At 36.1% G+C, this 12,499-nt stretch overlaps 1 protein-coding gene across 4 annotated transcripts in view; it reads left to right on the top strand.

Moving 5' to 3' along the window:
• LOC134530906 (clustered mitochondria protein homolog) overlaps positions 1 to 12,499 on the top strand; it is a 216,767-nt gene that overhangs the window by 152,921 nt on the left and 51,347 nt on the right. For all 4 annotated transcript variants that reach the window (XM_063366208.1, XM_063366207.1, XM_063366206.1 and 1 more), the window contains 4 exons: positions 436 to 641; positions 744 to 950; positions 2,251 to 2,349; positions 3,586 to 3,797. In XM_063366208.1, coding sequence (XP_063222278.1) covers positions 436 to 641; positions 744 to 950; positions 2,251 to 2,349; positions 3,586 to 3,797 — 724 coding nt within the window. The remainder of the gene's footprint in view (positions 1 to 435; positions 642 to 743; positions 951 to 2,250; positions 2,350 to 3,585; positions 3,798 to 12,499) is intronic.

The following is a 12,499-nucleotide window of genomic DNA, read 5'->3' as shown; positions in this document are numbered from 1 at the left end:
ACACGTGACATTCAAATTAAGAAGACAATTACTAACTACATCTGATCTCTAAACAGTTCCCCTTCACCCTGTGTTCAGCCCGGGCAACGCTGGGTACTGCAGCTAGTAATATATCAGATTTTTACATTATAACTTCAGGATATTTTTCATATTTAGAAATACTGAACAGATTTTTTTTCCCCAAAAAGTTAATACATATTAAAAAAGTCCATCACGTATCAGTTAAAATGACTCTTGTTTTGGAGAAATTATTATTATAGAAAATTAATATTTTTTTCAATATTATTCTATCTTTATTAATACAGATTTTATAAAAAATAAATACAATAACACCAAAATCTTCTTAAAAATGAAATTGGCCTGAAAATAAAACCATAAGATCTTACCTCTGTCAATTAGTGGACATTAGCTGATGGCTACCTGTGTCATTGGCAGTGGAGGAGAACACGAAGGACATCGTCCGGAAGGCCTCCTTGGCCGTCGGTTCACTGAAAGAGACGGAGTTTGACGTGAGGTTCAACCCTGACGTGTACTCGCCGGGCGTGAAGCACGTCGACCCGACCGGGACGCAGCTCAAGAAGCAGCGGCAGCTGGTCAAGGACGCAGCAGACTTCCTCATTACGGTGCAGATACCTACCTTTGTGAGTACACTCGTGCGATTCCTTAAAATGTGACTGGTCTTTGTTTCTGGCCCTAATGCACAGGTTGTGCATGTTTTTGTGTGTGTCATTCGGGTGCTCCAGATAAGGGACTGCCTGGACCACACGGCGGCACCAATGGACGGCACGACGCTGGCAGAGGCGCTTCACAACCGGGGCATCAACATGCGCTACCTGGGCAAGATAGCACACATGATGGCCAAGGTGAAGCAGTTGGAGTACCTCTACAGCATCGTGGTGTGCGAGCTGATAGTGCGTGCCACCAAGCACGTCTTCAACGCCTACATGCAGGTGCGCTCCTCAGGGTTCATTCGACTGGTAACTACATCATGCAAACACTATTTGCATACCTAAAATATTTACCTACCACAATCCCCTACATTTTGATGTTCATTTTACGAAAAAACAGATGTTTATTTTTTCTTTTCCCTCCACATTAGAATCACATTCACCCACTCGTTTTCTTCACAGCCGCACATTATTCTTCGCAGACCCTGTGTTGGTAGGGTCCGGAAAAATTGGCATCTTGCTATGAATGATATTTATTTTAATTCATATTTTAAATGCTATCTTTTGTTTAATTTATAATGCAATGTTATCTCATTTTTGAATGAAATACTTTTCTTTTCAGCTAAATTATTTTAAATATCATTAATTTGTCAAATATATTTTATAAAATGCCATGAAGTGCTACACTGGTTTCAAAATTGTTATAAAAATTGCATTAAGTTCGGAAATTCTTTTTTCCTGACCTATATCCCGAGTTTCAGGATACCATCCACCTATGTTTTTTATCAGTGGACTCTTCAGTTGTGTAAACAAATTTCATGTTAAAAGCACTGATGGGTACACTCAATGCATGAATATGGTTAAACCAAGCCAACAATTTTCCTTACACTTAAAGGTGCTTCCAGCGTCTGGGTTTTTTATTATTATTATTTTTATTACTACAGGCATACTGTCACGTGTATGTAAAACTGTCTCACAATTCACAACAATAGCGTATAAAGTGGAAATGATTATGTCCAATTCCTTCTCCACTGAACTTTTTTTTTCTTTCTTTCTATAAATGAAATATCAACTCTATAAGCAATTCAAAAAAGCTTCATTTATTTTTTTTTGCCATTGAGGAACAGTCCGGAAACTAAAATGATGTAGAACTATAAACTATGTTCATCTGAAAACACACCAGAATGGCAAAGAATAGGTTTTGTTATTTCATTTTCCAAGCTGGAGGTGCCAACAGTAACTGTGAACACATGTACCTTGGAGATAGAGAATACAGAAGTTTTATTTATTAATTTTTTTTTTTTTTTAATTTTTGCATTTTGTGAATTTTAGAAAACAAACGCTATATGCATGAAAAGCATAATTTGTGAAACGTTCTATACACAAAGTAAATACTTAAGAAATATGACATACACAGGATAACATAGGTACCTTATAAGAGAGTTCTACTGTATATATATATTTTACCGTCCATGATTTTGGTTTTCCCTAAAATTGAGCAGTGTTTCTCTGAAATGGCCAGTAAAACCTTTTTTTGTTACGTATGTGTATGAAGTACCAGTGTGTTTCTTCTGTGTTGCAGAGCATTGAGCTGATGAGCTTGTCAGCTGGCGTGAGCCACTTCCTGAACTGTTTTTTGTCTGCATCGCAGATGCCTCACCCGCAACAGGTCGTGGACGAGGTGAGACGGATTCTTAATCTCTCGTTTCTACCTCAGGAATAAGATGGTGAACCATTTTGTGGTGAGCCTTGTTAAATGTTGGTGTACTATCTAAAAGCATAGGTACATGGTCCCTCATCAACAAGCCTACAAGCCTAGGTTATTCCAGTTTGGCCTGCATATACTCTTCCATGGCACTTTGGTACTTCTAAAAACCTGAATGAGGTCAGAAAGATGTTTCGCATGTTGATATGTGTGTGTGAATACTAGCTTTTTTATGCAAAGCGAATTTCAAAATTGAATGTTTAAAATATTTGCGAAATCAAATTGAATTTCAAATATTGTTCTCAGTAAGGCTGTGTTATTTTTATTTTATAAAATACTGGATTGAAGTAAAAAGAATTATATTTTAGTTATTGTAGTTTTGAACTGATTTGAGTAACCAATTGGGCCCTATATATAGGATAATTCAATAAAAAAATCATAAACTAACCCTGTATTATATTTATATAATTCATAAAAGCAACTCTGAGAGCCATATTTTATTTTTTTGTATAAAGAAACCAACTCTAATTGTGTAAAACATACACAACACACACAAAGCTAAGTATTCTAATGGGCAAATCTTAAGCTTACATGTTTTAAAGCTTCGCAACATACGCCTATCTTCACATCAGATGCGAAGCTCTACATCACAACCAAAGTTTTGTATAAAACAAACAGCAAATTTTCTGGAAGATTAAAATTGAATATTAAAAGAGCTTTGATTGATTTGCTTAGTCAAAGCTTTGCACAGGCCTACATATTGAATATATAGTTTATGTGCGTGTCACCACTTTCAAAATGTTGTTTCTTAAATAAGCTGTATAGTTTAGACAAATGTTTTATCTAGCATAGGTATAAAAATATCAAATTACTTCTCTCATAATATTTTTGAAAACATTAAACTTATAAAATGCACAAAATGAAAATCAACAAAATTCTCATATTGACAGCTTAATGATGTTCAAGTTGAAAAATTACTTGCTCTTAATAACTTCATATAGAAGTATAGTTTCATTTTATCAATACTGTATTTAAAAATAATTTTTATTGCAATGTTTCATATTCATTTATCATTTTAAATCATTTTGATTTCAATGAAAACACTGTTTGATCACATTCCAGCTGTGGTTTGGTATATGTTAACTAGGGGTTGCATTCTTCTGTCTGCAGAAATAAGTTTTGTAATGATGATTTGAAACACTGTGGGCTTAGTTTCAGACGCGAACATCGAAACGTCGCAACAAGCGCAAGGGGCGATCAAACCCCCTAGCGAGCGACAGCACTGAATGGGCGAACCTCACACCCCGCCTCCTCTGGAGCCAGTTGCGCTCGGAGCTAAAGAGCTACTATGACTTCGAGCTCATCCCAGACTCCATGGACACTGCCATCGAAATGTTCTCCTTACAGAAGATCTCGATTCTAAGGTACATCTGTTTCAAGGCTTTGTAGTTTGTATCATTATTTATGGTAAGGGGTCCTGCCTAGTCAAGGGTGAATTAATGTGGGTGAGGCGGAATAATAAGATTGACGCTTCCACTGGCTTCTCATCATGCATAGCACAACTATGATATTTTAATGGCTAACCTAACATTAAAAAGGAAGTAATGAAGAAAGCTAGTCTCTTGAGTGCTTTCAAGAATCTGTCCCAGATTTTTCATGCTTAAAAATTATGCTAAAAACTAGGGGTGTGCGAATATTCGTAAACACCAATAGTTGCGAATAGTAACTGACGAACTATTCACATTCGTAAGTCGAATAGCAAAATTTGAAATTGTGAATACCGTATTGGCCCGAATATAAGGCGACCTGTAGTTTCAGGAGGCCAAACAAATGTAAAAATAATTTTGGTAGAAATTAATGTGAAAATTTATTAGACATACATTTTGTGTTGATAAATCCTTTTTGCATTTATGTATACCTCATTTAACTTTCCGTTTCACTTTAGCTACGTATTACTATTTTGTAGTGTGTTAAACGTAACAAAGCAAACAAAGAATGCAGCTTGCCGGAACAAAACAAGTGGCTAGCTGCCATGGTACGTGACCGCGAATATTTGTCCATATTACTCTCTGACAGAGAGTCTCTATCCTATGAATTTTAAAGAATAATCCATGATAATTATGTTGTTTGAAAGGTTTTTACATAAATAAAGAGTGGATTACTGTGAAATTATTAAAATAGCTTTTGAAGCAGCGTACCTAATTCCTGTAAATATGGAGTCTTTGTGCGTGTTCGGCAATGTTCGTTTTAAAACAAAGAAATATTATGGAAAGACAGTTGGCAGCCGTGAATTTCAATTTCCAAACATTACATCCGAAATGTTCTTAACAATTTCTGTTTGTAAACGTAAACAATCGTTCTGAAAATAGCTGTGATATTTTAGTACAAATATTTCAGTTATAAATATGAAATTAAATTACCGTAAATGTTAACACGCGATTGTACACAAAGTACAAATATGAATTGTGTAATAAAAGGTTGCCATTTTGAGATGCTTCAACATTCACATTTTTACTCAAGAACAAATATTTTAATTTTCAACTTTAAACAATTGTAAATTACTGCAATATTGGGTGGATTTATCGTTTTCTCCGTGTGTGGTAACGAAGTTATAGTTAATATAAAAAATCATGAACATTTTGTTTAACAATTTTTCTACTGTAGCTTTCAGCTTGGAACTAATGTTGGCGGTGCTGACGTCTTGGGTGCGAAAATAAAGGGCGACTTCCAATTTTCTCATCTCTCGTTTATGTAAAAATGGTCGCCTTATATTCGGACCAATACAGTATTTACATGGCTGTTTTATTTCTCGTGGTGGTTCCAAGAACTTCGGTTTTCACCAGCTTCTAATGTAATTTCCAAAGTATTTATACATTCCTACTACCATAACCGCAATGTATTTTTAAAAGGTTCATTTCAAGGAAAAAACCAAACCAAAATCATCCTACATTAAACCAACTTGTTTCAAAAGCCAGACGGTAAACGTAAACATGAAACACAATGCCATTTCCAAATGAATATAGTTAGCAGGAATGCCAACGACTGTTTACAAAACCGTTAAAATTAACCGTTTTAAATATTTTATTCAATGATAACCTTTTTATATACTCGTTTTGAGTATTGAAGTTAATCACTGAGTTTTTCCGGTCATATATGTTTGAAGTACAATGAAAAAATTTCCCATGCTACACATTTTTTTATCCGAATTTTTCCATTGTGGTAACCGAAAGGAAAAACAATAGATAACAATTATTAAATATTATTATATATGAAATAAAAATTCATGTCCTCAATAACTTAAAAATACTAAGTGAACTTTTTTTTTGTGGTTTCATCACAGAAAATATCTTGTATAAACTAAATATATGAAAACCTGCCATTGTTCAGTGTGGTAACATATAAAAAATATATATATTACAATTATTCGACTTCGAAACTATTCATATTCTATTCAAAAATTTTACTATTCGATTCGAAAATATTCGACCATCAAAATCCACTATTCGCACACCCCTACTAAAAACACACATGTTAGCCATTTTTACTCTTATAAAAATTTAATTTGCAAATGATATCTAGAAACAGAACTACTCTTCTGCCCTCAGCATATTCTTAGTCCTTTTGTATACAGACCCTACTCTGATATCTTGAGCGGTTTTTAAATTGTGTGGTTTTTTTTCTCCTAAGTTCTGCATACTGTTTGTGTGCCCAGGTAGCTGGGCTACTTAGGTAATAGGCTTCTGCAAATCCTGTTTATTTTTTTGAAGCTAATATCAAGTTATTCACGAATAACAAATAGTTTTTGAATCAACTACATAAATACAGTTATAATTTTTTTTACTCTTCTCAGGAGTCCAAGAAAAATTTATGTCAAACTCAGTAAAATGAAAGATAGATATGTATTGAAATAATTAAAACACACTCTTAGGTCTAATTTTTTGTATATTAAAACACAATAAAAGTAAGAATTTATGGAAGAAGTGCATTCAGTAGTACCGTATTTTATCGCACAAAGGTCGCACGCGCATAAAGGTCGCAACCATATTTTAGGCTGTCAAAATTGGGATAAAAAAACTTCTCATGTAAACTTCCTATGATGTTTTTGGTCCTGCTAGTAGATGCCGAGCGCTTTGTGTAGGTATATTTTCCGTGTAAAACGATGTATTTTAAAGTAGAAATCTAATATTAATTGGGTCATTACCACTTAATATATTAACAGAAAAAAATACGAAGTGGTTTGACATGTAAATTTTCTTATAAAGACTTTTTAAACGTTATTTCCTTTATCTGATCGTCTGCATCGCTGCGGTTTAGGTATAATCTAAAATTTAATTTCGGTCATTACCACTTATTTATTTAATTAACGAAAATACAAAGTTGTTTGACGTGTAAATTTTCTTATAAAGATGTTTTTAAACATTATTTCCTTTATCTGATCGTCTGCATCGCCGCGGTTTAGGTATAATCTAAAATTTAATTTCGGTCATTACCACTTATTTATTTAATTAACGAAAATACAAAGTTGTTTGACGTGTAAATTTTCTTATAAAGATGTTTTTAAACATTATTTCCTTTATCTGATCGTCTGCGTCACAGCGGTGCACCGCTTATGAACATGTAGCCAGCGCATCATTCGTGTTTGGTTATGTTGATTCCCGTATAGAGTACGCGCACGTAGTCGAATATCGGTATCTCGCCGATTGCATCTCTGTGAGTTAACTACATTTGATGGCCCGCATTCTTTCGTAATTTCAAACTACGGCAATAGTTACGCGTCGGTTCACATCACAGATTCAAGTGGCTTGCGTTCGCGTTACAGTTTAGTTTTTCTATTTAAAGTTGAAGAAAGGTTTTTGTTTAATAATGAATTATTAATATAAATTGTTTGGCTTGCTCTTGTATACTCCACCTTTTTTTTTTTTTTTTTTTTTTTAAATAAACGTACTTTCCATGAATGGGTTTTGTTTTTATACTTTTTATGAATAACTTTACCTAACAAAAAAAAAATTTTCCGCATAATTTTCGCACCCCTACTTTTACATCTAGACTAGTGGTGTGCGGGATCCCGAATTTCGGGAAAAGTTTCGGAAGGGCATTGCTTTTTTTCCCGCCGGGAGGGAATAATATTTTTTTCTGTATTTTCGGAAAAAAAAATTATATTTGTGACAACAGCCCATTTGGCCTACAATAAAAGGAAAAATAAAGAGATTGCTTTGCGGTTTAATATAGATAACACATTTATTAATGAAATTATTTTTTAATGTCAACGTATATCCATGGGGAAACAAAATCTCGGAAAATGATATACATCACGATCTTCTAAACTTACGTAACTGACTTAAATAAGCAGTCGGACTGAAACGCGACGCTGAACAAAACATTAATTTAATAGTTTGCCGCATTATTGGCAAATCCCGTGTATATTGCACATTTCGTAATTTTATATTTGTATTAATGTTTCTGTTTACCGGAATGAAATCGTATTACAGCGTCTAAAATCTAAAATTGTTTCATCAAAAAATCAAGACAAAAAACAGTGACGTAATTATCAGGGACAGCTGCGATTGGTCAGTGCGTCACTTAGAGGCGGGGTTACGCTACAGCCCACAAGAGATGGCAGCACCATCAGTTTTTTTTTCCTGTGACATGTAAATGGTGAAAATAAGATTAAATTAAATAATTTTCTTTTCTGATGTTTATTTGAGGTCCACAATTTTTTGGGAATTTTACATGGGCACGTAGTAATACAAAATTATGGTAATATATTTTGTCATTTAGTTCACGTTACATGTTGGTTGTTTAGTAAACATGGCTGAAGAAAAGATGCGTATTTGGAACTACTTTGCTAGAAGCAATGATAAACTTAGTGCTAAATGCAAGACATGCAATAAAACTCTGAAAACAAGCTACGGCAGCACATCGGGTCTCATAAGGCACTTGACTGAACATCCAACTGTAAAGTTGGAATATGAGACACGGCAAGAATTGTTAAGTTCACGGCCCGTTACGGCAAATTCTTCACAACCAGGTCCATCAAAACAACAACGGATTGAAGATGGGAAGCCTTCTTTTCACAGACACGAGAGCCAAACCCCCGATCGTGCATCTTCGGTTATTTTTTGTTCATTGTAAATAAATATGGCGGTGTTGATAAAAGGAAAGACCATAAACCAAGCAACGGTATTAATTTGTACGCCGCCATATTTTTTGTTTGCCGTGTGTCCGTGAATGTTTATTTTGGACAACTCATGATAACTAATGGTCAATCAGGTTAGGTTAGCTACATTATAAATACTTTAAATCATTGCGGACGGTTGATTTGGTTAGGATAGCTACATTAAAGATACTGTGAAATCATGTAAACGGTTTCCTAGCGGTTTCTTACATGAAAACAGAGCAATATACTAAGTCTGTTTTCTAATGGCGATGTTGTGGTAAACACACTCCAAAACTTATAAATGTACCTACTGGCATCCTATATAGCTTATGATTTTTTTTCCCCGATTTTTTCCGATTTCCCGAGTGAAATTTGATTTTCCCTCCCAAAATTTTCCCAAGGCTAAATTTCCTTTCCCGCACACCCCTAATCTAGACAATTCTAGAATCTCTTATACCACCTGTATCAAGATCTAGGAATCATGAATTCAGATTCTAATTTACAAACGCGAGAGACAAGACCACGATGCGCGCCAGGTTTGGAGTGGGCTGGCGGCCTCGCACGGCCACTGACGTCACGCACCATCCATTGACGTAAGGCATGCCATGCGTGCCTGGCCAGATTACAAGGCCTCGCTACCCCGTCCCTCTCTTCTCTGCGCATATTGTCCTGCCTCGGGCTATTATCTCCTTTAGCAGCCTGGGAATACCTGGCTTACAGAGGCCGCCATGTGGAGTGGCGTGAACAAACACCATCTTTCTCGATGTTTCGGGCATCGGGTCGGTCCAGGATAACATGCCTCGTCACAGCCACTCTCGTGAGTTCGACAAGGGCTCCACAGGTGTATAAGCAGCGATGCCGGCCTCCGCGGGAGTTCTGAGAGTTTGGAGAGTCCGCGAGTGAAGGGAAGTGTGACACCGGTGAAGAGGGTGAGAGACCCTGTTGAGAGTGGTGCGACGCGGAGCGATGGGTTCGAGAGAGTGCGACAGAGTGGCGTGAGACTGTGTGTGTGTGGACATGCACGAGGTAAGGGGCGAATCACTGTTGAACCTAGCTCCAGTTAGGAATGTGAAATGTGGGACTTAACAGACATTGCGTGACTTGCGAACATTTTTAAGTGCCAGTAATTGATGTTCGAACATTTTTAAGTACTTTTATTTATTAGTAATGCAAATATTAGTTGTTAATAAAACTGTATAAAAACTTAATTGGACTATGCCTTACAAACCCAGTTATCATCACATAGGTCATGACAATATTATCAAGAAAATGATGGTGCAATAAAAAAAATATATGTTAATCACAGAAATTCGTAAATCCAGGGTACATAAAAATGGGGTTCAACTGTACTGTACACCACACGAAAGGCCAGGATTTATGATGTGATCTTATGGACTGTTGCGACATCTAATACAAACTAAACTTCCGTAGGTTATTTTAGTAGCTACAGTAGAATCTCGTTATAGCGAGCACGGTAATAGCGAGAACACGGCTATAACGAGGTATTTTTGAGGAATTTACGGCGTGATCGCTTGAAGCGCGCTTTTGTTATTTGTCTGCTTTATCTCCACCCCTCTCGCTCGCCACTAGACATCTTGCCGTTGACGCCTGTCACATTCTTCAGCCGTGCAGTCGCCACCTAAGTGCGTGGCTTTAAAAATAGAATCCCATCCTTTCTTTCTTTTATCAAACTTCCGTTAGTTATCTGTGCCGTGTGTAGACAGAGTTTGAGATTTTAACAGAAACAACGTAAGAAAGTATTTTTTACAAATTAGAAATATGTATGTTTTTGTTTTTATAATCGCGTATATTTTCACGTATTTTTGTTGTTATCTTAAAAGAGATAATATTAAAAAGCCGCTCTAATGAAATTTAATTGTTTCTTGGTTAACAAAAACTATTAATTGTTTATATTCTATTTATTATTATTTACGCGACGTCATACTGTACGCGTACGCAATACGACTGGATTCGTTGCTGCAACATAACATAGCATGTTATGCGGTATCAGAAGTAACAAGTAACGTAACGATAGTAACGAGTACTAATTGTTATAGTAACGAATACATACGGGTACACATTTTTTCGTTACTTTTACACCTCTAGTAGGCACTACCGTATTTATTTCCGAATCGCTAGGGCAGTTTTCTTGTAACTTTTGTTTCGGTCAGTTGTTGGGGTATCTGTCCAGGAAAGGGGTGGTGATGGTTTGTGTTTAATCCCAAATTTATTTTCTAAAAAAGTTGACAGGTTTCTTTAAATGAAAAAAAGTATAGTTTTCCAGCGACTATTACGTTTGAGGCGTACGTGCGTTGCCGCAGCCGCACTCCTGCTTTTTTGTAAGAAATTAAATCGTCGCACTACACTAGCACCACCTGTTAGCAACATCCCGAACCAACATGGCCGCCAGCAGACAGCCCGCGTCGACAATAGATAGCAGGACAATGCTGCGTCGGCCGCGGGCTGAGATGCTATACTTACGTGGCGTGGTAGGGTATTCTGGTTATTTTGACGCAATCGGTGATCGCATCCGTACTTATGGGGTATCGTTTTAAAGAGAATTCACACATCTGCTCACAGAAATTAAGATTTCGTTAATATAACCTGTTATTTTCCAATTATACAGGTGTAAACACAATTTTTATGCTATTTTCGGTTAATTTTTATTTTTTCGGGGCCAAAATTTGTCCAATTCGGTTATAGCGAGGACACGGTTATAGCGAGGATCAAACCCGGAACCGTGACACCTCGCTATAACGAGACTCTAGTGTATATGTAATAAATAATTTGAAAAATTATTTGATTCAAAATGCCAAATTTAATCTACAATTATTTTATTCAAATTCAAATTTGTTGTGTACTTTCATAGAGGTTGCACTGAAGGATATATTTTTTACTGTAACCACTCGATAAAATTTTGTTTTCTCCACAATTGATTTGGCACACGATCACACTTTACACTGTGATAGGACGCATTGTCCATAACAACAACACTGTTCTGTTCTAATTTTGGCAATGTTTTGTAAAGACCAATCCCGGAAAAGTCACTATTCATCTCTTCATGATAATTTCCGGATTTTTTGATTGAAAAATTAACTCACATTTTTCCACAAAACCTCTGTTGCTACCAATATGAAGCAATGTAAGGCGCTGCCCCTTACCTGTTGGATTTTTTAGTCTTGTAGACAGTCCTGAGAGAAAAGCTTCACTCTTCTTCTTAACTGTAGAATCTTTAAAAGACTTGTTTGTAGCATGCCCTTCATTCACCCGTGTTTCATCCAAATAGTATATATTGCGTCCTTGTTGGCGGTAACCACGGATTTTGCTTAAATAATTTCTTCGCCATAGTGAAATGTCCTCCCTATCATTTATGACATTTGTTTTGCTTCTCTTTACGTACTGAAAACCGATAAGTTTTAACAGTTTATAAAATGTTGTTCGTCTGAAATTAGGAAGTTCAGGGTCGTCTTTAGCACACCGTAGCACTTTGTCTAGCGTAGGTGGTTCATTTGCGAAGAAAAAACTATGCACTTTACGCCTAATAGGCGTCTTCACAAAATCATCAAAAGTTTTGATAACAGAATACTCACGTTTCCTTTTCTTCCCGGGAGTTGTTAATGTCCCAGTGTCCTGTAATTCTTTCCTTGCACGAAGCACACTGCTCTTCGTAACACCTGTAAATTCCGCAGTTAAACTCGCAATATCGTTCACACGACAATCCGGATATTTGTCTGAAAATGTTTTAAAAACATTCAACACAATAGTTTTCTGTGCACTTTTCAAAGGCTTCCCCGTTCTGTGCTTTACAAAACTCAGTCCGGCGTCAGCCATAACAAACCGTGCACGCGCCAATCGGAAATACAACTGTTGCGCCGGGCATCAACTGCACACTGTACACATGGCATCTGCTAATATAATTGTAAGTAAATACTTACTGACACTTTAAACTGTATTGGATATTAATGGTGA

This window comes from Bacillus rossius, chromosome 3 (assembly GCF_032445375.1).
Source record: "Bacillus rossius redtenbacheri isolate Brsri chromosome 3, Brsri_v3, whole genome shotgun sequence".
NCBI classification, from domain to species: domain Eukaryota; kingdom Metazoa; phylum Arthropoda; class Insecta; order Phasmatodea; family Bacillidae; genus Bacillus; species Bacillus rossius.
This window is presented reverse-complemented; position numbering and strand designations above follow the sequence as displayed.